A 23,451-nucleotide genomic window follows, 5' to 3' on the forward strand; every position below is an offset into this window, starting at 1 on the left:
ATTTCAAAACAATTAGGACTTTAGCTGAGCATACAAGACTTTGCCAAAAGAAACCTTATAAGAACCTAAACTTAAGATTATTTTTACTTTGAGACTAGCTTTATTAAAGGATTTTTTTCCAGCTTGAAAACCCAAAGTCAACCTTGATTTAAGGTTTTTACATAGAAGGTTGTTTTCCAAGGTTTTGGATTAGCGTAATGTGCGTGGAATAGAGCAGATTGTCACAGATCTAATTTTAAGGTTAGAAAGTTTACACATAAACTGCATAACAAACTTATATAGGTTTACATTAAAAGATTTTTGCTGAGTTAAAATAAACCTTACTTTGCTATCTGGGTTGCAATTCACTGATTTCGACAAGTAGAAGACATGCATTTTTAACTATTTCGTTAATTGTTAAAGGGCTCAAAAGTTTTTCTTCTTTTTTTTAAATATATATTTCAGAATTATAGAACCCATTCTAATTCATTTAATATAGATGTTTAAAAGGTGAAATCACAAATTATACTTCTGGGGGTTCTATATTGAAGATTGATCATTTTCTGGTTCAGGTCAAAATTTCGATCTGTGGATGAATGAATGGGTCCGCCCTATGAGCAGATGTGACGCATTTGTGTGGCAGAAGTCAAATTTTTGTCCATAGATAGCGCCACTAGAAAACAAGAATAATCGCATTTTTGCCTTAATGGCCTGCAACACCAACAAAGTTTAAATATATTCCCTACTAAATGTTGAATTTTAATTTGTGCTATAATGCTTTTGTTTTAATTTAAATAATTTTGAATGCTATACACTTTCTCCAATTAAAGTACAGTAGAGAACCGATTATCCGGAACGATCGGGACTATCGCGATTCCGGATCACTGATTTTTCCGGTTTTCTGAATAGCCACAAAAAGCCGTTTTTTTAGTGTTAAACCCAACTAAAAAAAAATAATATTTGGAAATAATCTTAAAAATAAGAAAAAAAGATGAAGTAATACACTAATTATTATTTCTGAAATAATGGTAAGGTAAACATCTTTCAAAAAAGAAAGAAAAATCCTAAAATCTTATGAGGAAAAAATTTTTTTTTTAAAAAAATAACGGGAAAATTTATCAAATTTCGTTCCGGTTTTTTGATTTCCGGATAACGGGTTCTGTACTGTATTTAACTTCCATTTATTTTCCTCAATAGAATATTTAATTTTTTTTAAAATTTAATTGTATGAACATAAAAAGTTTTTTTTTATTGATATAACTTATTTAAAAACAGTGTTTTTTGTACTGTGTGATGGGGAAAAAAAAATTACCTTTTCTAATTTTTATATTTATTTCGATCAAAATTTTCTTAAGTAAAAAAAAAGTATTAGTTGTGCATTCATCAGTTATAAATTAATTATAATGTTTAAAAGTCAAATCAGTAATATATTTAATTCCATGTAAATATATTACTGATTTGACTGGAAAAAAGATTTTAGAGCCTTCAATTCTAATATTTATATAAAAACTACTGTAATCGCTGTCTACATGTCTAAATGGTTAGACATGGGATCAGTCATTAGTTAAAATGCTGTGCAAATAGCCCTTTACTCAAATGGAATGTATACCCCAACCTTAGATGCAGCCCATATAGACTATATAGTTAATTAACTACATCCAATGATATGCTAAATATAATACTAAAAATAATACAGTCAATGCTCAAAATAACAACCCTTGTTGTTCAAGTAGAAATAGATGTTACAATATATGGTCATTATACACATGAAAAAAATTTGAATATTGACTAATAAATACAGGACTAATTTTGACATAACCTTGCTAACCAATAAAAAAAATAAGAAACTGACAAATTAATTTATGGTAACATTACATATTAAACCAACACGTTGAAAGCAACAATTTTCTTTCAGTGTCAAGTCTTTAAATGTTAACACATATTTTCAGGGGTGATTGCGAGCCCAACTCTAAAGCCCTGAAAATTTCTAGAGTAAAATCATTAATGACACATTTCTAAAAATTTATGTCTTCATAAATTTAAGTCATTGATATTTTAAAAACATGAAATTCTAAATAAATTATATGCAGCATAATTTAAATGAATAATTATGTTTAAGTTTAATTTTATGTCTAATCACATTTACTATTTTAAAAGAAAAAATATTTATAAATGAAAGAGATGCCAAGTATAAATTCTAGTTCGAATATTTCTAAATAAAATATACAAGAATTTTTAGACATAATTGTGATTGATGATTTCTTGAAACTTCTAGACCTCGGATTTCCGGATCGCGGTAAGTAATAATTCCGGAAATCCGGATTTTTTCCGGAACACAATCATATCTGCATTTGTAGAACTGCTAAGTCTGAACAATATCAAGTAGAATTGTAATTACCACATGTTTTAACTTCTAAAAAAAAAAAGAAAATTATTTTCCAAAAATATAAAATAAAGAATTTAATCAAGAAGATATGAATGACATAGTACCTTTCATTTAGAAATTAGCAAAGCTTAGAAAGGCATCGTTTAATTAATCGCCTAATTAATTCATGCAGGACATTATGAGCCTTTCTTTTCATTCAAGTGTTTTTTTATTTTTAATTGTCAATAATTTAAAGTAATAAATTTTTTCCTTACTTTAATTTTTGGACCATAGATAACAACCGCCTAGAATATGAATCTATGTGCCTTTTAACTCTTCCTTTATTCAATGTATTTGATGTTATATGTGCGTAAAAGTAAAAGGAATAGTGACTAAAATGATTTTTTTGCCATTAAATTACTAATTTTCAAACTAAGCATTTTGTAACAAAAGCTCGAAGAAAAAAAAAAATTCTTAACAATTGCTCTTGAAGTGATTGTTTCAGAAAGAAAAGAGCAACTATGTAAATATTGGTCTCCTATTAGAATGAACATCGGACATTCTAATTGACATAAAAATAACAATACATCTTTTAAATAGCAAGAGTCTTCATGCATTGGTTATTTTAATGAAATGCTGCTGTAATGAGGGGTCTTATTAAAGAAACTTATTAAAGAGCACTATTTATTAACACTATGTAACAAAATAATAATAAAAGGGGATTATTTTATTAAAAAAAATAAATCTCTGAAAATAAAAAACAAATATACAAGTCAGGTAATAAATATTCTTTAATTAAACTCTAAAAATTGCATGGAAAAAAATGATGTCATACAGTATCATATAAATAGTCTTTTGTGAAAATAAGGTAAAGTAAAAAATATATTCCTCCAAAAATAAACGACTGTGGACCCCAGTAATGTAATACAAATTTCTTTCAAGTTTTATTAACTATTTACAATTTATAAAAAAACACAAATTTACAAAAAGTTACATTTTTTGTTGTAAATTAATAAATTTTATAATATGGCAATAATTCTCAAAACAAAAAGAAAAGTTTGATTATAAACACAAATTGTAAATAATAATAAAAAACTCTGGTAACTTCACAAAAATACTCCAAATTTATTTCAGGGGTAAAAAAATATCATACATTACATTTGTTCTCTTAATAAAAATAAATAAATGAACACCACCAGTTAATAGCGAAATGTATAAGGCAAATAATTGATTTATCATTACAAGACAAAAAAGCACTTCATTGATAGAGATAAAAGGAAGAATGAAAAACAGTCTTTAATAAATAATCGACTTTAATATTTAATCATTTTTAATATCCAATATCTTGCTATCTTCTCAACAACAACAACAACAAAAAAAACATTTAACTTTTACGTAATACATTTAATTCAGCTTAAAAAAATGATTTTAGTAAAACTTTGACTAATTTAGAGCACATTGTGATACATAAATTCGATTCACTTCTTATGTGATTTTTTTTTTTTTTTTTTTACTTTTAAACATATTAATATAAATTACTTGTTTGCAAATAAATTTTACTTTACATAAAATATAATACAAATTTGAATTAAAAAGATATTCCCAATATAAATACGTTCACAAAACAATTAGCATATTAAAATGCATCTATTGAATATGGATAATTTAATTATATTTATTGCAAAAGTTTATGTAAATATATTATTCTAAGAACTTGACAAGAAAAAATAAAGATGAGATACATAAATTAATTAAAGATAGTAAATATATAATAAATTACAGATCAGTAAATAAATTTAATTTAACTTTACTGATAGTAAAATACAAATTTATTTAAAAAAAAAACATTCACAAAGCAAACATATTGAAGCAATATCAGTAGAACACTTTCGTTACACTAATTACTAAAGTTTATAAAAATATTATATTATAAACACTTTACAATAAGAAAATATAGCTCTTCTTTTTTCTTGATAAAATTTCTGACAAAATTTTAGCAATCATCATATCATGCCAAATATATTGGATCTCACATTAAGGAGAAAAAATAAAACACAAAAATATTTTCCAAATTTCTAAGTAAAATCTTTGCATGGAAAAGTTCATTTTTCCTACATTCTTAAATTGACAAGCTTGTTGAAAAAAGAACTTTTTTGTTTAGCAGTGTGTTCAACTCGTTCTGGAAACTGAAGCATGTAGATATCAGGATGGCTGTTTTTAAACTGAAAAAAAAAAAAAAAAAAGTTAGACTTTTGAATTAAATTAAAAAATCAACCCTCTGCATAAAAAAAGTAACTGATATTCCTGCGCTATTACCAATGCTGCTGTTTCAGCATTTCTATAATATCCCAAAAATAGTTATGAAACAATATTGCATGTTCTAGAAAAAGGTTTGGAGAACAATCTATGAAATTATTATAGTAAAAACACTATTTCATGAGCTATTTTATGTTAGATTTTTTTTCACACTGCATTATTCAGTTTAGCAAAATATATTTACTTTAGTATGATTTTTTTTATTTTTCTGCAGCTTTTTGTTCTTATACCAAAATGTGTCACATATCTCCATTTTTCTTTTAAAATTATAAATTTGTTTTGAAATTCATAATTTTAAAAATTGCTATTTTTGGTAATTTTTTGAAGTCTTTTACCATGTCCTGATATCTATAGAAATATTTTTTTTTTTCAAATTGAATTAGTTCTGGAGTAAGCAAATTTTAAATTTCGTATTTTGGTGAATAATTTTATCATTATTACTATAATAAAAACTTCTATGTTAATTATATTAATATTATTTTTATTATTACATTAGTTTTTATATAATCTCTACTGGTGAGGGAAAAAGAAGTAAATATACACAAAACTAGGAGTTCTATTTAAAAAATGTTTAAGTATTAAAAAAATTTTAATTAGCAATTATTACATGAGCTAAAAAATTTTCTTCCTCTATTTTACAATTTTGCAAATAAAATATATAGATTACAAGCCATCAGGAAAAAAACAACAACACATACTTGCTTAAGTTTTCTTTTTCTCTCTCTCTCTGATAATTTTCCATCACTCATGATATTATTCAAGAGATCCCTGAGAGCAGCCATTGATGTAGTCTTTTTTTGTTCTTCATACTGCTGTTTGGAAACCATTTCACAATAAGTAAGAAAACAGGTATCATCCATTGAAAACCTTATCTGGAATGAAGGCATATAGAGCATAAGCAGGAAGAGTGCAACCGTTAGGAACCCAAGAAAACCATTGAAAAAGCGAGCATTCGACATTTTTGAGGTGAGCAGCAGTTTATTCTACAAAATCATGCATTATTTATCTGCATGCATATTAAGGCTGTTTTTCTAGGACATCCTGTGAAATAATACTTTTTGTGAATGATATACTATTTTCATAACTGTTATGAGTTTGAAACAATTCCTAGCAGCAAAATAACTTGAACCCACATTGGACCAATTTTCACGAAACTTGACTCAATAAGGGTTGTAAGATCCGTTATTTTCCCGATATTACCCCTAGATAGAATTGTCTGATTTACCCGATATTTTACCGCCACTTTACAACCAATATCGGCCATATATAAAATTATCAGATTCCCCCAATATTTCGTATTCCTTAATTGGCCAATATAGGCATTGCACCTACAATAGGACCAATATTAAAAAATCTAGACATCCCTATATTGGTTCCGCGGTGCATATTCACATAGGACTCATATTGAGCTAATTTTGAGCCCAACCGTGGCCAAGGTAAAATTGTTGCTGAGGGTCATTCATAACTGTTAGGTCATGTTTACGAGATTGCTACTCAAGTTGAATAATAAAATTCCCAGACTTCAAAACTGTTCTTAATATTTAAAAAAATAATAATAATTCAGTGTAATATAGCAGTATATACTGGTAGTACCACAAACAAAAATAGAGGGAAACATAAAAACCCAACATTATCTCACTAGATAATTTATTTTAATCAAAAACAAACTTTTTTTTCATACCAAATAGGGAAAACAAAACTTCTGCACAAGTAATGTGCTCAGTGGAAAATGTTAGCACAAAAATGGGATATCTTAGCATTCACCAAGTCAAACTAAACTTCGTGGCATTTCCAAATTTTTAGCTCCAAAATGTAAATTTCCCAAATTTCTTAGACAATTTAAAATTTTTTTTTACTTTTCCCTGCTTTACAGGTAGCGTGGCAACCCCGCGTTTAGCCTACCATTAGCCAGCGCACTTAATACTAATTCTAAAAATGGTTCAAAATATCATTGTGAAAAAAGGCCACAGTTTTGTGAAGAGGAAAACCATTTCGGATCTAATTTTTTTAAATTTAAAAAGTTACTTCAACACTACATTATCTGAAATAATAGAAATTATCAACAAATGGAATTTTTTTTATCTAGGTTAAAAAATCTTTCCAAATTGGCAATTTCTAAAAAAATTTAAAATTTGATTCATTTGTTCAATTTGAAGCCCAGATAATTTTTTATGGCAAGACAGTACATGTAGTTCCATTTTACAGCTTTGCCTAAAATTTAAGGCATTTAAACTGTGGCTTTTTTTCTTCTGGGCGAAAGAGCTTTAAAAAACACTATGGGGATCTTAGAAGCTCTATTGCAAAGGAAAATAAAAAAGCCACAGCTTGAAAAGCTTTTAATTTGAAGCAAAATAATAATTTTAAACTTATACAGCAGGAGGAAAAAATTATCAGTTAACTGCTGCTGCAAACAAATAGATTAAATGTATAAAAATATTTCTAATCTGGTAAGATTTGTTTAGACAGATGAAAATCATTACAATCAATAAATAATTCTTTTTTTTTTTGCATATTTTTATGACGGAAAACAAAATAAACTTTATTATTAAGGAGAACAATGTTTTTGGAGAACTTTTTCACTAATTGAAAAATAACACCCGAAAAGCTTTTTGTTTAAACAAAAACATGGATTTTCTCTTAATTATATCTAGCACAGAGGATGCTGGCTTAAAATAGACAAGACTTAACCTAACACTCGACATGAGTCATGAATAACTAATATAAACTTATAATAACAGCTTTAAAAATAGCAGAATATTCTCAAAAAAGCATTATTTCATATAATAATATTGAAGAACAGCCTTAATTACTATAAACTATGAGTAATAAATAAACAAAGATTTAAAAAGGAATATTAGTTAGGGATTATGTTAATAGAAAATTAGTTAAATGTAAAGTGCAACTAAAGTATTAAAGATAAAAGGTCAGGGAGAGCAAAAAAGTGAATGCGTCACATGCTTTAAAAGTTTAAATATGCTGCATAACATTATAAAAAAAATTAGACGAAGAAATTAGAAATTAGTCGAAGTTTTTCAGATGCATCACAACTAGATGCGATTGAGTAGCCAGATCATGTGATTTTCACAAGTTTTGATAATTTTTTAAACGATGTGCTGCACATCAAAAGAAGCTTCTTGGTTATAAAACATGATATTTCACAAAATTTAACAACATTTGAGAGTGATACAGCTTTAATCATCAAAGCTTGAGCTTGATCATAACTAATTATTGATACCCAAATTGACAGATTAGTGAAGAAACATGTCACAATATTTATAAAAAAATAAAAATAAAAAAAAAACTGAACTTTGTACAATAACATAAAACTGCAGAAACATTCTTTATACAATATAAATAAAACATTAATTTGAAACTAAACTGTAATATACATTGATAAAAATATTTTTTTTATGAACATATTCAGAATTTTTATTTTTTTAAGTTCTATGTCTCTTCAATATGTCGTTTTGAAATGTCACAACACATTGAACTTTTAATTTGATTTCATTATTAATTTCTTAAATTGAAATTAATTTCTTTATTGAAAACAATTCAATAACCAAATTATGATTTAATACTGTTGTTTGAAATTGTAGTTTGGCTTCTTTATTAATCAGAACTTCATATTTTCAATTCAAGTACTTCATTAATTTTAATAATTTTGAAACATTTTCAAAATTTAAATTAGAGTAAAATTATTTTGAATAACTTGTAACTAATAACAGTTACAATAATAAGTTAATTCCATCATACAAGATTTTATTTCCTCTTCCGAAAATAATTAATTCTCATTTTATCTCCTCTGCTTAAAATAAGAATATTATTTTTAACACATAATAAATAATTATATTTTAATGCAACTTCCAATTGAAAAAAAGAAAAAAAGGAAAGCTAAAAATCTCTTATAAACTAATTCAGATAAATTTTTTTGCAATTTCTTTGATGATTTCAGTTATTCTAAATATTTGCTATTTTCTTAAAGATATTGCAAAATTTTGAGAGTTAGTAATTTTTTATTTGTTACATAGCAAAACAACATTTTAATCAGAATAAAACAAAATCTTAATCTAAGACACATAAAAAATTATTTTTTAATTAAATTAAAAATTTCAAATGATTTAAGTTTAAAGAATCAGTTACAAATATACTAATGAAAAAATAATATTGTCAATTTAAAAAAAAAAAATTTTAAAATGTAGGGATCAGAGCAATAAGTTCTAGTATGAATTGCCCAGATATTACAAATCGAATCTCACCACTTTTTATTCTAAATTTTGCAAAGTAATTTAGCATCATGACTTTTCCCCATAACAATTTTTACTATTCTTTTCACTGGGGTAAACGGAGCCTCAGTATTATTTTACTGCAAAATTTCACACAGTTTACTTTTTAACTAGTTTGTTACAACACTGATTTCCAGTTATTCCAACATTAGAAGGAAGAAAATTGTCACCCGTTTAGAAGCTGGAAAACAAAGACTTCTGAAAAATTCCATAATTTTTTTTTTGCAACACACTGAAATTCTTAAGGCGACTGAAAGGGAATCCGTAATTTCTTTTTTGCATTGAATTGTTGCAACTATCATTTATTCAGCAGCAACTCTAATTGCCACAAGTTTTTTTTAATCAAAACTGGTCGAAAATGGGCCAAGAGATGTATAAAATGCAAAAAGGAGGAATACATTTTGAAATGTTCGATTCAGTAGTATTTTTGGGGAAGCCATTCATTCTTTGGATAAGTAGAGTATATTGTCCCTATCCCTGCTTTTAGTTCCCCAGCAAGTGGTAATGTCTTTGTTATAGTAACATTTATTTTAGTAATCTTCCGTTAAAGAGAGTCGTTGACGATGCTTAAATTTCTTTCCGCCAAATAAACCACCAAACATTATAATAAATTAATATTATTTTTTAATAATCTCATTATACAAGGGATATGAGTGCCATTGCCTGGTTTACCCTTCACTGATTTTTTATTAACTGGTTTACCCTACACTGATTTTTTATTAAGGTTAAGTGCAACTGTCCGGTTTCAAATTATAATTAGTTAAATATTATAAATATAATTACAACTGGAATAAAAATTGGAATTTAAATAATTTTTTTTATTGTGTACTTGGATAATTGCATTTTTGTTTTGTATCTAAATTACGATTCATTATATATTGCAATATAGAAGGTGGTTTTCAAGAATGTGCTTGAAATATAAGAATTGGTGAGATGTTCATTACCATTATAGTTTTGAGAAGAAGAAAATTCATATTCAGTTCAATAAAAATGAATACAAATAATACCTTCACACACAAATAAAAAAAAAACATTAAAAAAATTTTTTTTTCACTTTTTCTTTTAAATTTTTTTTCGAAAAAAGTGCTGTAATCTATTATACACAAAATACAATTTTGTTGATTGAAACTTATTAACAAAGAAATATACTTACACTAAATTTTAATGTATGTAAATCAATAAAAATTTTTAAACAGTTTTATATTAATTTTCAAATTGTTTGTTTCCTTAAAAAAATTATTTGATTTTAATTGTGATTTACCCTATTCATATTAAAATGCAATCATTATTCATATTAAGATGGGTAAGAAATTTTTAAATCGTTGGCTTCCTTGAAAAAAATAATTTGATTTTAATCAGTGTACCCTGCTTCATAGGCTTGCATTCCTTGTCTTGCCTGATGCTATATCTCTCAAATTTATATTGCATGCTATATCTCTCTTTAAAAATATTGCATGCCATATCTCAAAATTTTATATTGCATGCTATATGTATCGTTTAAAAAAAAATCCATACTCTTACCGAAGATTGCTTGCAAATTTCAATGGCTTCTTCCTTTAAGCCAGGAGGAGGTTGAAATACAATTTCACAATAGTCTAAAAGAAATGCAACCATTTGATAAAGACAAAGAACGGGTACGTCATCAGATTGCACAATGGCAGGTAAAAATGTTTCAATTAGCTGTAATAAAATAAAAACAAATATTCAAATTACATAATAAATTACTCAAAAACAGCTGACAGGATAGCTGTGAACTACGGGTTTTACTCAAAGTATAATATACTGAAATTCATGTAAATGTAAAACACATTTTATTTATTTTCTATATATATGAAGTTAAAGTATTTTTCAAACTTAAAGCAGCATTTCAGAGTTTAAAAGCAGCAAACAGTTGTAATTTTCAATGATTTTATAAGTACAGCGACAATTTTGTATTTTATAGTTTTAAACATACGTGTAAGGTTTTTTAAACCATTACACTAGCAATTTAATTTTTTTTTATTGATTGCAGTTTAAAATTGAGTTTCCTTAATTCAACATAAGTAATTAATCAATATCATAAACTTACTTCCTTAATTTTGAAACAAAACTATTATTTTTCTTGGAGTACAAATCTAATGCAGTCTTATGCAAAAATATCTGCTTTTGAACTATTTTAGAAAAGTTTCGGAAAAAAGTTTTTAGAAACATTTTATATAAAAATGACTGCTTTGAAAGTACTGAAGTAGAAAGAACAGCAATTAAATCATTGATTATGATAAAGGTTTCTAAATTTTTAAGTGATTATTTTTTTTAAATTTGCTTTTCTTATTCTTAAAATATTATTGTAAACAGATAAAAAGTGTTTAAAAAAAAGAAAAGAAAAAGATTTTTAACATTTTTAGAATGATTCATTTAGAAGCAAACATTAAATTTAAAAACTATTTTTGTTAAGGAACAAAAGAAAAAAAAAAACTTAACTACATAAAGGCAGAATAAAAGGTATTTTATTTATGCTGCGCTAGAGCTGCGCAATGGTCTGAGAAGCATCCCTGAGGATGACCCGAAGACATCCCATCACAATTTTGATCCTCTGCAGAGCTAAATGGCTTGTATATAAGAAAGAACTATAGCAATAAATAAGAACTTTAAAGTAAGGTCTCCCCTCTATATGTGTTACAGTCAAGGCGAAATGAAAGAAGGAACAAAAACACGAGTGAAAAATTTTAATGCACACAAAGCTTTTACTCTTTAAACAACTTTAAAGGAGCAAAAAAAAAAATATTTACAATACATAAAAAAAAATTACAAGAGTGAAATAAATAAATTTTATAGTTAACAAAAAATTTACAGTAAAAATTGAGTAAAAAATTAAATTTTATTAAAAAACCATTGCATGTACAATACCTACACCAATGGTTTTATTACAAAATCTCTTAAAACAGAAAGAAAATACTTACATATTCTCGCATATTTACATTACTTCCCACAACAAACTGGCCATTTTTTAAAATTTTATTGATGAGTCTCAAAAGTAGATGAAGTTGCCTTCTGTTAGCACTTGGTAAAAATAGGAGAATCAGTTGAAAGGAAGATTTCAAATCATCAGAATAAATATTATCTGAAAGAAAAAAAAACAAGGCTTTACATAATTAGAATTAAAAAAATTACTATACATTTAATTCTAATAACTTAAGTAATGAATAGCTAACAGTGAAATTTATTAATTGTATAAGTGGCATAGTCATAAATTATTAACAGCACGCCACATGTGTCTTTAAGGAAATCCCCGTCAAGCCATGCATGTTGCTTAGAAGTGCTCACATTGTTTTACAGTAAAGCATAGAACATAACTAAAATATTAAAATTAATAAAAATTTGATTTGTAATAAATAAAATGTAAGTAAACTTTAAAAAAATGTCCAGTAATTATAAAAAACAATGTAATTTTTTTTTAAGTATTATAACTCATTATTTTGATTTAGTTTTAGTATATTTTATTTTTTACAAACGAAAACACTAAAATAAAAATTTGAAACATCTACAGTTTGATTAAATGAATGAAGAGTAAGAGTTTTAAAACATTCCTTTAAGAGGACGTCATACCAAGGGAGAAACTCTTCATTGCAAACTCACACTTATGACTAATTTGAAATTTAAAAGAAAGAAAAAGTGAGTTCAGGAAAGCTTAGAGTAAGCCATGAAGTTTGAATTGCTGAAAAAAAAAATTCGAAATATTTAAATGCGAACAAATTATTGGAAAGAAACTTTTTCATTGCGTAATCTTAAGTTATCTTCTCATAATTTCTTTTCATTTTGATATTTTAAAAATTTCTTATCAGAGTTTGAAACCTCATGAAAAGAAATAAAAATCTGAGATGTTTCTTTCATCGTATGGCATCCTCTTAATTAAATTTATTTGTAAAATGCAAAATTAGATAATGATGGGGAAGAAACTATTTGGCCACATCAGAAGACAGAATTTGTGGAAAAATGGCAAACTTTAATGAAATCAATAGGTGTAAGTTAAAATGCATTTCATACTATGCATATAGTATGTGTAACAATTGTTGAGGTTAATTTTTAAAAATTCAAACATTATTAAAATTGGAGTAAAAAAAATTTATAAAAAATAAGCTGGTTATCGACATTTTTTAATTCTTTGGTCCCTTTTGGACATTGAAGCTTTCACTTTTGACAATGTTAGCTAGTTAAATAATCATGTTAAAACAGCTATTTGACTCAATCCTTTTGCTTTCATTTAGATCAAGTTTATCTGTTTTTATAGAAATTCTTTTTTTAAATTTGGATTTTATCAATATTTCTCACTTTAATTCAAAAAAGTTATCAACTATATTTAGCTTTGAACTAATTCATATAACTGAATACAAATGAGATAAAAGTTAAAAATATTTTTTGAAGACTTCTAAAAAAATTAAACGTCAATTATTGATTCGATTTTAATAAAAATTGAATTTCGTATAACAAACTTGCACCTATCTTTCCTTCTCTTCGGATATACTGAAACATTATGTTGTGAATTTGCATCGCTATCAATATAAGGTCCTTAAAAATTATACATAAATTAGAAGCTTTTGTTACTTAAATTCAAGTTGGATTTTATACAATGGTAGTGAAAAAGTGGAATAAATCTATTGTTATGTATTAAGTAATACAGACAATTGTTGATAATAATTAAGTTGTCATAGTGGTTTAATAATTATTATATTCATGAGCGTATTACATGTCATCACATTTTAAATATCGAAAAAAAAACTCATTTTATTTGAAAATAAAATTGATAAAAACACTTTAGTTTGAGGTTGTTGTATTTTGGTGTTGGCAAAAATTTTCAAAATTGCACACCAAGCCTCGTACCATAGACTAGGATTTCACCTACATTTTAACAGGATGCATAGCTACATTTTAACAAAAAATAAGCACCTTTTAAGTACTTTTTAAGATCTCATAAATATTTTTATCTATCGTTTAAAGTTCTTAATTTATAAACATGAAATCACAAAAATTCAAAAACATTTTCAAAAACTTTACGTAATTTGTAGATAAAATGATTAGTTTCTGTTAAATATTGCAGATAAAATCGTGAAAAATCATGCATCTTCTTCAATTTAGAACGACAATCGACACTGCAAAGAGAAAATCTCATTTTAAAAGATAGAAAATTAAGCACTTTTTACAAACACTGAATAACATACCGAATATACATTTTTTAAATACATACACCAAATATACATTTTTTAAAATACACCGAATATACATTTTTTAAAAACGCTACACACCCTGTGTAAGATGTCTGAACAATAAAAGAAATTTAAAATTTCACCTTCAATGAATGTTTTTCCATATTTTTCAACAAAACTATTGCACTCAATTCTGATTTGATTTGTGGGACTAGAAAAATCTCTTGATGAAATGGCAGTGGAAGACTGAGAAGATGTTGCCTCTTGATACTCAATATTTTCAGAACTTTCAGTTATAGTTTTAGAACTTAAGTCTGAAGTGTTCAGATCATTTATTTCACACATATAAACAGGCTCAGAAGGATACTGGGATACAGAACAGTTTAGAGATTCAGCAATTTTCTCCCGTTGCAATGGAGTGCACTCAGCAACGCTAAGCCTTGAAAATGCGGATGCAGTTCTCATCCATTGTGGCGTGTCTTTAACCTCATCTTGAAGATACATATTTGAGCTCCATGCTTTCAAAGGTGATCTGGAACTTAATTTACTGTCACTTGGCACATATGGTTTCTGACTGCACACACTAATGGTGCTAACAGATTCAATACTACCCATAGGATTTTCAAAGGAGCTGCTTCTGCTACGAGGGGTGCATTGATTGGAAATAACCCGCGTGATTGGTTGAGTTGTGGCAAAATCAGTCTCAAAATAAACTTCACTTGGATACTCCCACATGACAGTTGGATCATCAAGAAGTAGTTTTCCGTCACTCGGACTCTCCGGGTTTTTCGAGTGACTTGTGGCATTCGGGTCACCGAGTAATCTTGCTGCTTTTATTTCATCTAAATAATGACTCTTGTACATAGAATCGTTACTTAATGGTGTTGATGTTTTAACTTGGGAAGAAGATGATGTGTGAGAAGTTTTTAAATTATGACTCAAATCAAAAACTTGAGACGAGCTCTTGATGCTGTCACCATAATCGTAAAACTCTCTCGGAACAAAATGACCTAGTAAGAGGAAAAGAAAAATTGTCAAATTACAGATCATGAAAAAGTATTGTGAAATTAATGAAGGTGAAATGAAAATAAGATGAAAACTAAATCCCATCAATATTGACATTCAATTTTTTACTTATTGTAAGCACATTACCATTAACAACAAATATTCACATACACAATCACAAATTTAAATCAGGTAAATATTGGCGACCACTTTAGATTTGCTAAAGCTAAAAAATCTGTTATAAACATAATATCACTAACTATATTTATAACAGTTACACCTCATCTGCAAGATAAAATTAGTTATAATAAATTAGTTATCTGTAGCGTATCTACCACTACAAAATTACAACTACAATTCACTAGTATATAAGACATGTTAACTCGACTCTATGTCGGGGTACCTTTTCATAGATGACGGTTGACATTGTCTATAATTCCTCTCCCCACATGATGAAATAATGATGATTTTAAATTATAAATATTACCATGTTTTTTTTTTAAAGCAGTTGACAGTTTATAATAATTTCAGCTATATTTTTCTAAGATAAAGTATTAATGGGAATATTTCCATATTGTGATCTAAGTGAAAATAATTGTCAAATCTTAACAACTTTTAAGCAGTGGCCCACAAGAAGCATCACATAAGAGGACTAACTCAAAGCTTATAGCCAGCTCAGGGCAAACCTCCAAAAAAAAAAAAAAAAACTTTTTTTTTTCCTAGTTTAAATTCCATTTAGACCCTTGGCAATTGTCGTCTTCTTCCTTATCCCCAAAATTAGCAGGGTTGGCAATTGTAGTTGACACAATGAATCAAGACATAGAAATATCTACTTATTAATCATAATTATAGTGCTGATTATATTCAAGTATTGTACATGATATAAACAGTTATGTAGCTTGACTTCTAATAAAATGTCCCCATTTTTCTTCAGGTTTTTGGCAATTTTTGTCAAATTTCAACAGTTTAAGTCAGTTTTTGACACTTTTCAACAGGCTTTTCGACATCAAAACACAACCCTGACAATAAGAGTTGAGTCATTTCTTATGACCACCTGAAATGGATAAGTACCTTATTCACTTATGAAATTACTTTATATGTCTTGCTTAACTCTTTTGATGGAAGAAAAATTAAAATTACATTTATTTTTTTTTAACGATTGTTTTACATTCATAAGCTATGACAGATACAAGTAGTTGGAAACTGTACTTTATTCTCATTAAAATATTTCTAGCAAAAATTCAGCCAAACCTGCAAAAATAGCCAAGAAAAATTTCATAATATACAAATTTTATAATAAAAATAACATTAATTTGGCCAGTAAACAATTAGAATTCAAACATAATTTTATAATTTTTCGATGACACTATTTATAATTTTACAATCTCTAGTATAAGATTTTGGCTAAGTACATAAAAAACTACAATTAAAAATTTTTTTAAAATTTATTTTACATTCATAATCCCAGTCATAAAAGATGGAATAAAATAAAAAGTCTGAAAAGGCCAATCAACTCAAGTCATGGAAGAATTTTGCAAAACTATAATTTTGTACAAAAAAAAAAAAAAAAATCAAATTGTTTCCATGCTTATTAAAAAAATTTTTTTGACATGAGTACATTGACAATCAACAAATTGTTAAGCTTTATGTATAAATTAGAAAAAATTATTATTAAAGAGAACAAAATAATAATAAAGCAAAATTATAAAATAATGTAGAAATATTAAGAAAAATATAAATATTTAATGTGGCACTTTCTATTATACTTTTATCTCTGAAAAATTTCATTGCAATTTTAAATATTTATCTAGAAATCTTTTGATCAACCATTTACAAATCACCAATTTGGCAAAATTTTTTGTAGAGATGGAACAACTTTTGAAAAAATTAGACAAAATATTTAGAAAGGTGAAAATTCCCCCATATGTTGGAAGAATCTCAAGTTTATAAGTTGTGATAGCTAATTAATCATGTTTTATTCTCACTAGAACATTTTTCACAAAAATACCAAAGGTCACTAGGCCAAATTTGCTGTCATGTGATAATAATAACAGCACAAGTATAGGTTAATCATTGATTGATACTAAATTTATAATTTTTGATAGCACTGCATTGTAAATTATTGTATTATATTCCAATCTACTACATGCAAAATCATGTATTAACATGATTGACATTGAAGTGATTTTTATTTTAAAAAAGAAATATTGTACATACAGAACACTTGAATTAGAAGAGATGAAAGAAAGTCTGGCAGCAAAGGCATTCTAGGATTTATAAAGAAATCCCTCACGACTTTAAAAACGTCTTTTTCAAATCCTGGATAATTGGGCAGGCAGCTCCCACTACCACTAGCATTTGGCCCTACAAAAGATTTTGTCTATTGTAATTTGGACTAAAATAGGAAAGACATAATTTTAAATATATTAATAAATATATGTAACTTACAATTTGCTAAACACTTCATGGCAGAAATTACCCAGTGTGGGATGTCATCTACAAAAATAGAATTATTATTTAAGATAGAAAAATTAAACCCTATTTTTAAAAGGCCTCTACCCCTGCCGTCTTGGATTTAAGGTTAAATTTTTAATTTGCGTTTTATCGATATTTTTTTTTTCGTATTTAACAAACTTTAGATGATCTAGTGTTATTGGACAGCACAATATGTCTCGATAAAAGATGGCAAATAAAGGGGTTGTTTTACTAGATTAGGAGACATAGTGCTTGATTTTTAGAACTTCTGCAAATTTTTCCTTCAAACTTGAAAGCAGTAAAATAATATAATTTGAGGTTTTAAGAAGTAATTTAAAACTACACAATTGCCAGTTTTTAGATTTTTTTAAAATATTTTATTACAGTTTAAACTGATGAAAACAGATTTGACTAATACATAAAAGTTCTTTTAATATTAATTACACAAAAACAATATTCATCAAAAATCTAAAAACATACAACTATTTACAAGTTAAGTTCCTTTCAAAAACTGCTAATTGCAGAATTGTATTTTTACAATTTTGTCAGAAAAGATCGAAATACTATCTAAATACTGCAAGCCTGGTATCTCAAATTTTGATAGGGTGACGATCTCGTACTTAATATGCTTCAAAAAATAACACCGAGCAGAGGAAACATCAACCATTAGTTTAGTTGTAAAAATTCAGCAAAAAGGAATAAAATAATAATTAGATTTTCCCTCGTCGACAGTTGAGAGGCCTCTTAAATAAAAACATGTCAAAAGACAATTTGATGGAACATAAAGACAAAATCTAAGTCAAATCTTTGAAAGTGCTGAAGCAACATAAGCCCAAAATTTAACATATATATAATTGTAAGCATTGGAGAGAAAAGTTTAAGTAAAACAAAAGAAACATGAATGCAATACAGGACTTTTTCAGGGATCACACTTTAAGTTATTCACAGAAACCCTTCCATAGGAATACATACAGGGCGTCCTCTGAAGAAGTTCTGTATTGTATTCATGTTTCCTCTGGCACTATTTCAAGTTACTCTCTCTCATTTTTATAATTACAGGCAGAGAAATGAATAATTTACAATGATATATAGGATAAGCAAAAAGGAAAACAAAAGTAAACCTGTTTTATCGACTAGGACGACAACACCAGTCTTGCTAAGACGTGATGCATTATGCTTGAGCAAATGACCGTCAATGAGTTTGTTTTGTAGAAGTTCACTACAAGAAACATGAGGCAAAAGACTTTCCAATCTAACGAAAAAAGAAAAAAATGAAATATGTTTGTACCAATCTACAGTACCACTAATTTTTTTGTTAAAATTTTAGTAACATAATAAACAAAAATATATAAAAATTACAAAGCTGCCAACCAGGGTCACTAAAATAGGCCCAGCCCTAAAAAAACGGCAGATCCACTTAAAAAAAAAAAAATTTCTTTGCAAGGCTAATTTTTCAAAATTTACGGTATAAGACCAAAACCTCTTAGAAGAAAGAAAGCCTCAGCATGGATCAATTTAGTAGTCCGACGTAACAAACATAAACTGTGCAGCTGGGAGAAAATAAGATAAGTGTCATAAATAAGATAAGTAAAATTTAAAAAAAATTCACTACCTTCAGACTACTAAAGAATCAGATTTCTCATTTATGGTAATCCGTGCAGTGGCCTTATCGCTTCTAGATGTTGACTAGACAGTAGTAAAAGTAAAGAAAATTTAGCCATTGGTCGAAAGGACTGCAGAAAGTTTAGTTACTGGCTTAACCTTTTTCTTGTGGCTGGTAGGACATGTGGACCACATGTGATGGTAGAAGATAGTACACCGTAAGCAAAGGGTTAAATTAACCAGTGATTGGTCCAGAGTCTTTTAGTCAAAGTGGTCTTCAGTTAGTTTTCCAAAGGACCAATTACATGCGCACTGCCTAGTAATATCTTTTATAAATACTATGTTTACTAAAAGTATTACTGGCCCAAGCACAGTTTCCCAGAACCATTTACATCTTGTGTGAAAAATGTCACAATTATGATGAAATATATTAATTGCGACAACAACACAGACCAAAACATAAACCTAAAATCAAAACAGCATACCACCCCTTCATATTGATTGCTGGTTCACTGATAATCTATTTTAAGGGTCGTCTGGGTCAAACTTTAGTGCTCCCAGACCAACTCTTTAAATTTTGTACCCTGTATTATTTTATTCAAATCATTCATTTTGCGTTAGAGAAAAAACTATTTAAATAAGTTACCTCGATAGAGTTACTTTTTCCCATATTGCTTTAATCTCATTTGGAGATATTTTTCTCTCGACTAAATGACATTCCGGGATATTTTTTTTCTGAATCTGAACAGACTTTGGAAGATTCTGAATTTCGGCAAGTTCATTTTTTTTAGATTTCACTTTGCAACCAGTTGGAGATTGGATTAGGCACAATGCTGAGGGTCTGGATTGATTTAATGAAACAGGGTTGAACCTAAAGAAAAAAAATACTAAATCAGCACTTCACACTTTAAAGGAGGGTAAATTTAAACATTATGTTTCACATAAACTGTTTAAAAAGTTATAAAATAACTTGAATTACTTGTAGATGTGAGAATCGTCAAGGAATTCTTTTTTCTTTGACTTCATTATGGCACTTTCAATTACATGGCACTTTAAAAACTTTTGCAACAAATTGATAGTTTGTGTTCTATTAAAGAAAAAACAAAACCCATTACACAAATTCTGAAGTCTAATAAAACAATCTAGAATAGATAAAATAAAACTAATTATAATTTCTTTCTACTTTAGTTTAAACTAAGAAATCAGTAATCTAAGCTTAGCTTAAAATTGGTAACCAAGCTTTTTTTTTCATTGGTAAATTTGCATTTTACATAGCAAATGAATTTAAATAATGAATAGTAAAATTTTTATATTACTTGAAACAGACTGAATATCGATATCTAAGTTTTTTCTTCTCAGTAAATTTGCATTTTAAATAGAAAATGAATTTAAATAAGGCATTGTATTATTTTAATATTACCTGAAATAGAGATGTATATATATTACACAATTTTGTAGCATACATTACAAAATACATAAATTATGTCCATGTAAATTTTAACTATAATTTTTTAGGTACCATAGGAGCATGATATCTAGGTTTTATAGACTAGGTTTACGAATTAGGAAGAGAGGTACAGACCTTGTAACATTTGGTCCGAAATTAGGATTATTCAGTAGAAAACAATGAAGCCATGTTACTGCCTCAGAAGCTGTGAAACAATCCACATAGCTTTGCATGCGTCTACGATGTCTCTTTAATGGCATCCCAGCTTTAAAAGCTGCAATAACTTCATTCCACTAAAAATAATATAATTAAAAAATTATAATAATAAATTACAGTTGCATAGTTTGCAAAAAAAATATCATTAAAAAAACAGGAAAATTATTAACAAAATGTAATGCTATACATTTTTATTGTATTATTTTAAGAAACTTAATTTATATAATTAAGTAATTACTAATTGAATCACATATTACTAGAAAAGACAGTTGATTTACTGCTTATATGCCTTTTCTGTATGAATTGAGTCAAAGATTACATAAATTGCAGACAAAAAATGCTAGGATACAAATTAGTAACTAAGATAAAACCAAAAAGAATTGACTAATTAGCAGAAACAATAACTTAAAAGTTCTGAAACATATCGTTTTCATACTATCTATCCTCTTACATTAAACAACATTAACAACACAATTATCTACATTAAACAACGTAATTTATGTAATAAACATAGTCAATATATAATATAAGATGCACATAAAAATATTAATTTGCAACACAAGAAAAAAGTACTTCACTAAATTCATAGAATACAAAAAAAAAAAAAAAATCTTCTATAGAATGGCATTTTGACAGTAAGTATAAATTCAAGAAACAAAAGAAAGAAAAAGAAAAAAAAGACAATATTTGTCATTTACATATTTTTATCATTTGAGTACACGATTTAAAATTAAAAAAAAAAAAAAAAACATAAAAGTAATTATTATGATGTAACGATGTATAAACTATTTTATGATTTTTTAGTTTATAAAACTTCTGGGCAATTTCATGCAAGAAACTATAAAAAAAAACATCACAGAAAGGAGCCAAAACAAAGGGTATAACTTGTAGCCACCCTCAGTAAACCTCTACATACTATTTCTTTCTTTAACTTTTACAAGTTCTGAAATCCCATTGGCACCTTGATGATTCTAGTTTGCATAAATAGGTACTTATACAGAAATATACCCAGATTCCACTTAAAATTTTTGTTGTAACTACTCGCAATCTGTTTAAAAGCAGGGCAAATAAATGTTAATTTTAATTTTAAATGATTTAAATCAATGATTTTCTTAAAAATTATACGAATAAATTGTAAGGGAAATTACAGATTCTAATCATTTTAAGTAACTGACACCATACTATAAAGAATAAAATTTAAAAAGTAACAAACTGCATTTGACTAGGATATAGGTACAGAAAAGCATAAATCTTATCAAAATATTAGAGAACTTATTGCTTAGTCGGGCACAAGCAAAAACTCAGCAAAAAATATACACCACAAACTCTTAATTTTAATTTCTTTGACTGCTTTTTATTCTTTTAAACACTGGACAAAATGAAAGTTTAAAAAATTTATATAAAATAAAAAGTTTTTAAAAAATTGCGGAATTACCTTGCGCTAATCGAAAAGTACCAATATTTTTTTTTTTTTTTAAATCATGTTAATAATAAAGAAATTAATAAAACCAGACTTAAGAAACTAAAAAGATTATAAAGTGATAAGTTGAATTTCTCCAGTATACAGGTACATCAGATTAAGGTGATGTAATTGTTAATACTGTTATAAAATTATAATAATTGTTAATACTGTTATAAAAAAGAAAACTTAAAAAACTAAAGCAATCAAATATATAAAAAGACAAGCAGTATGTGTGCAATATTACATCAGATTAAGTTGCTTATCAAAATATGTTTCCTAAATCATGTTAATAAAAAAAACAAAAAAAAAACGAGAATTTGCAGACAGAAAATAAATTTAAATACATCTAATATATCGCATTCCTTATTATTCAATAGTCCCTCCCCCCACTCGCTACAAAATATATATATATCTAATACAATGCTCATAACTTGATTAATAAATTATAATAAAAATTCAATACCCCAATAAACTACAATTAAATGTAGATTATCAGCAATACATTTTCAATATTTACCAGTTTGGTGGCTCTGTATGGCTCTTTGTCATTCATATTCAAATGAATGAATTTAAAAGTGAAAAGAACTAACGTATATTAATTAATTTTATATATGTTTTAATGAATGAAAGACAAGGGAACTACTAATTGAAATTAAAAACTCCTTCATTTTTAAAATTGAGTACGAAAAAACATTTAATTAACAGATGAAGAACTTCTAAATATTGATAAAACTATTATGAAACATGATATCACTCCCAAAACTGCTAATAAGTGGAACAATATTCCGTCTTAATTTACTTGCACTTAATTAGGAAAAAAACTGTTTGTTTTTAAAACCAAAATTTGAATTTGAAGACATGTAAATGTGAACGCTGGGATCGTTCAAATCTGTATAAACTTTTTCAACCGTTACGTTTCGATTTTTCTTATAAAAAATGTTTTTATATGAAGTATAACTCAAAAAACTGAATAAATGGGCAGGGTCTTTACAGAAAAGATACTATTTCGAACTTGGAGCTAATTTATGAGTGCCAGATTTTAATCCAAATTATATTAATTTAAAGTTAAATTTTTACTTTTTTTGGAAGAAAAATTTATTTGCTTCAATTTAACGATATCT

The 23,451-nt window shown here is 26.9% G+C and overlaps 1 protein-coding gene across 2 annotated transcripts; it reads right to left on the reverse strand.

Annotated features, from left to right (window-relative positions):
* Positions 1-3,449: 3,449 nt before the first annotated feature.
* On the reverse strand, positions 3,450-23,283 carry LOC107455166 (DEP domain-containing protein 1A). 2 transcript variants are annotated; one of them, XM_043049449.3, is made up of 12 exons: positions 22,848-23,283; positions 20,788-20,945; positions 20,185-20,292; positions 19,852-20,076; positions 18,725-18,855; positions 17,577-17,624; positions 17,346-17,492; positions 14,267-15,133; positions 11,883-12,043; positions 10,465-10,623; positions 5,359-5,472; positions 3,450-4,566 (listed from the first exon to the last, which is right to left on the reverse strand). In XM_043049449.3, the coding sequence occupies exons 1-12, from the start codon at positions 22,881-22,883 to the stop codon at positions 4,456-4,458; spliced, it is 2,265 nt and encodes a 754-aa protein (XP_042905383.2). In that variant the 5' UTR covers positions 22,884-23,283; the 3' UTR covers positions 3,450-4,455. The 2 variants fall into 2 exon arrangements, with proteins under 2 accessions (XP_042905383.2, XP_042905382.2); XM_043049448.3 differs by having other exon boundaries at positions 5,359-5,532.
* Between the last annotated feature and the right edge of the window lie 168 nt (positions 23,284-23,451).

The sequence above is a fragment of the Parasteatoda tepidariorum genome, chromosome 9 (assembly GCF_982258835.1).
Source record: "Parasteatoda tepidariorum strain Cologne lab strain chromosome 9, Ptep-v5.0, whole genome shotgun sequence".
Taxonomy (NCBI): domain Eukaryota; kingdom Metazoa; phylum Arthropoda; class Arachnida; order Araneae; family Theridiidae; genus Parasteatoda; species Parasteatoda tepidariorum.

Bases quoted from the DNA above. Each gene is read 5' to 3' on its own strand.
- LOC107455166 (XM_043049448.3), bottom strand. From the start codon at position 22,883: ATGAATGACAAAGAGCCATACAGAGCCACCAAACTG. The intron at 17,625-18,724 runs GTTTACTTTTGT...CTATTTTTGTAG, and splicing joins CGTCCTAGTCGATAAAACAG to ATGACATCCCACACTGGGTA. The intron at 17,493-17,576 runs GTAAGTTACATA...AATCTTTTGTAG, and splicing joins CATGAAGTGTTTAGCAAATT to GGCCAAATGCTAGTGGTAGT.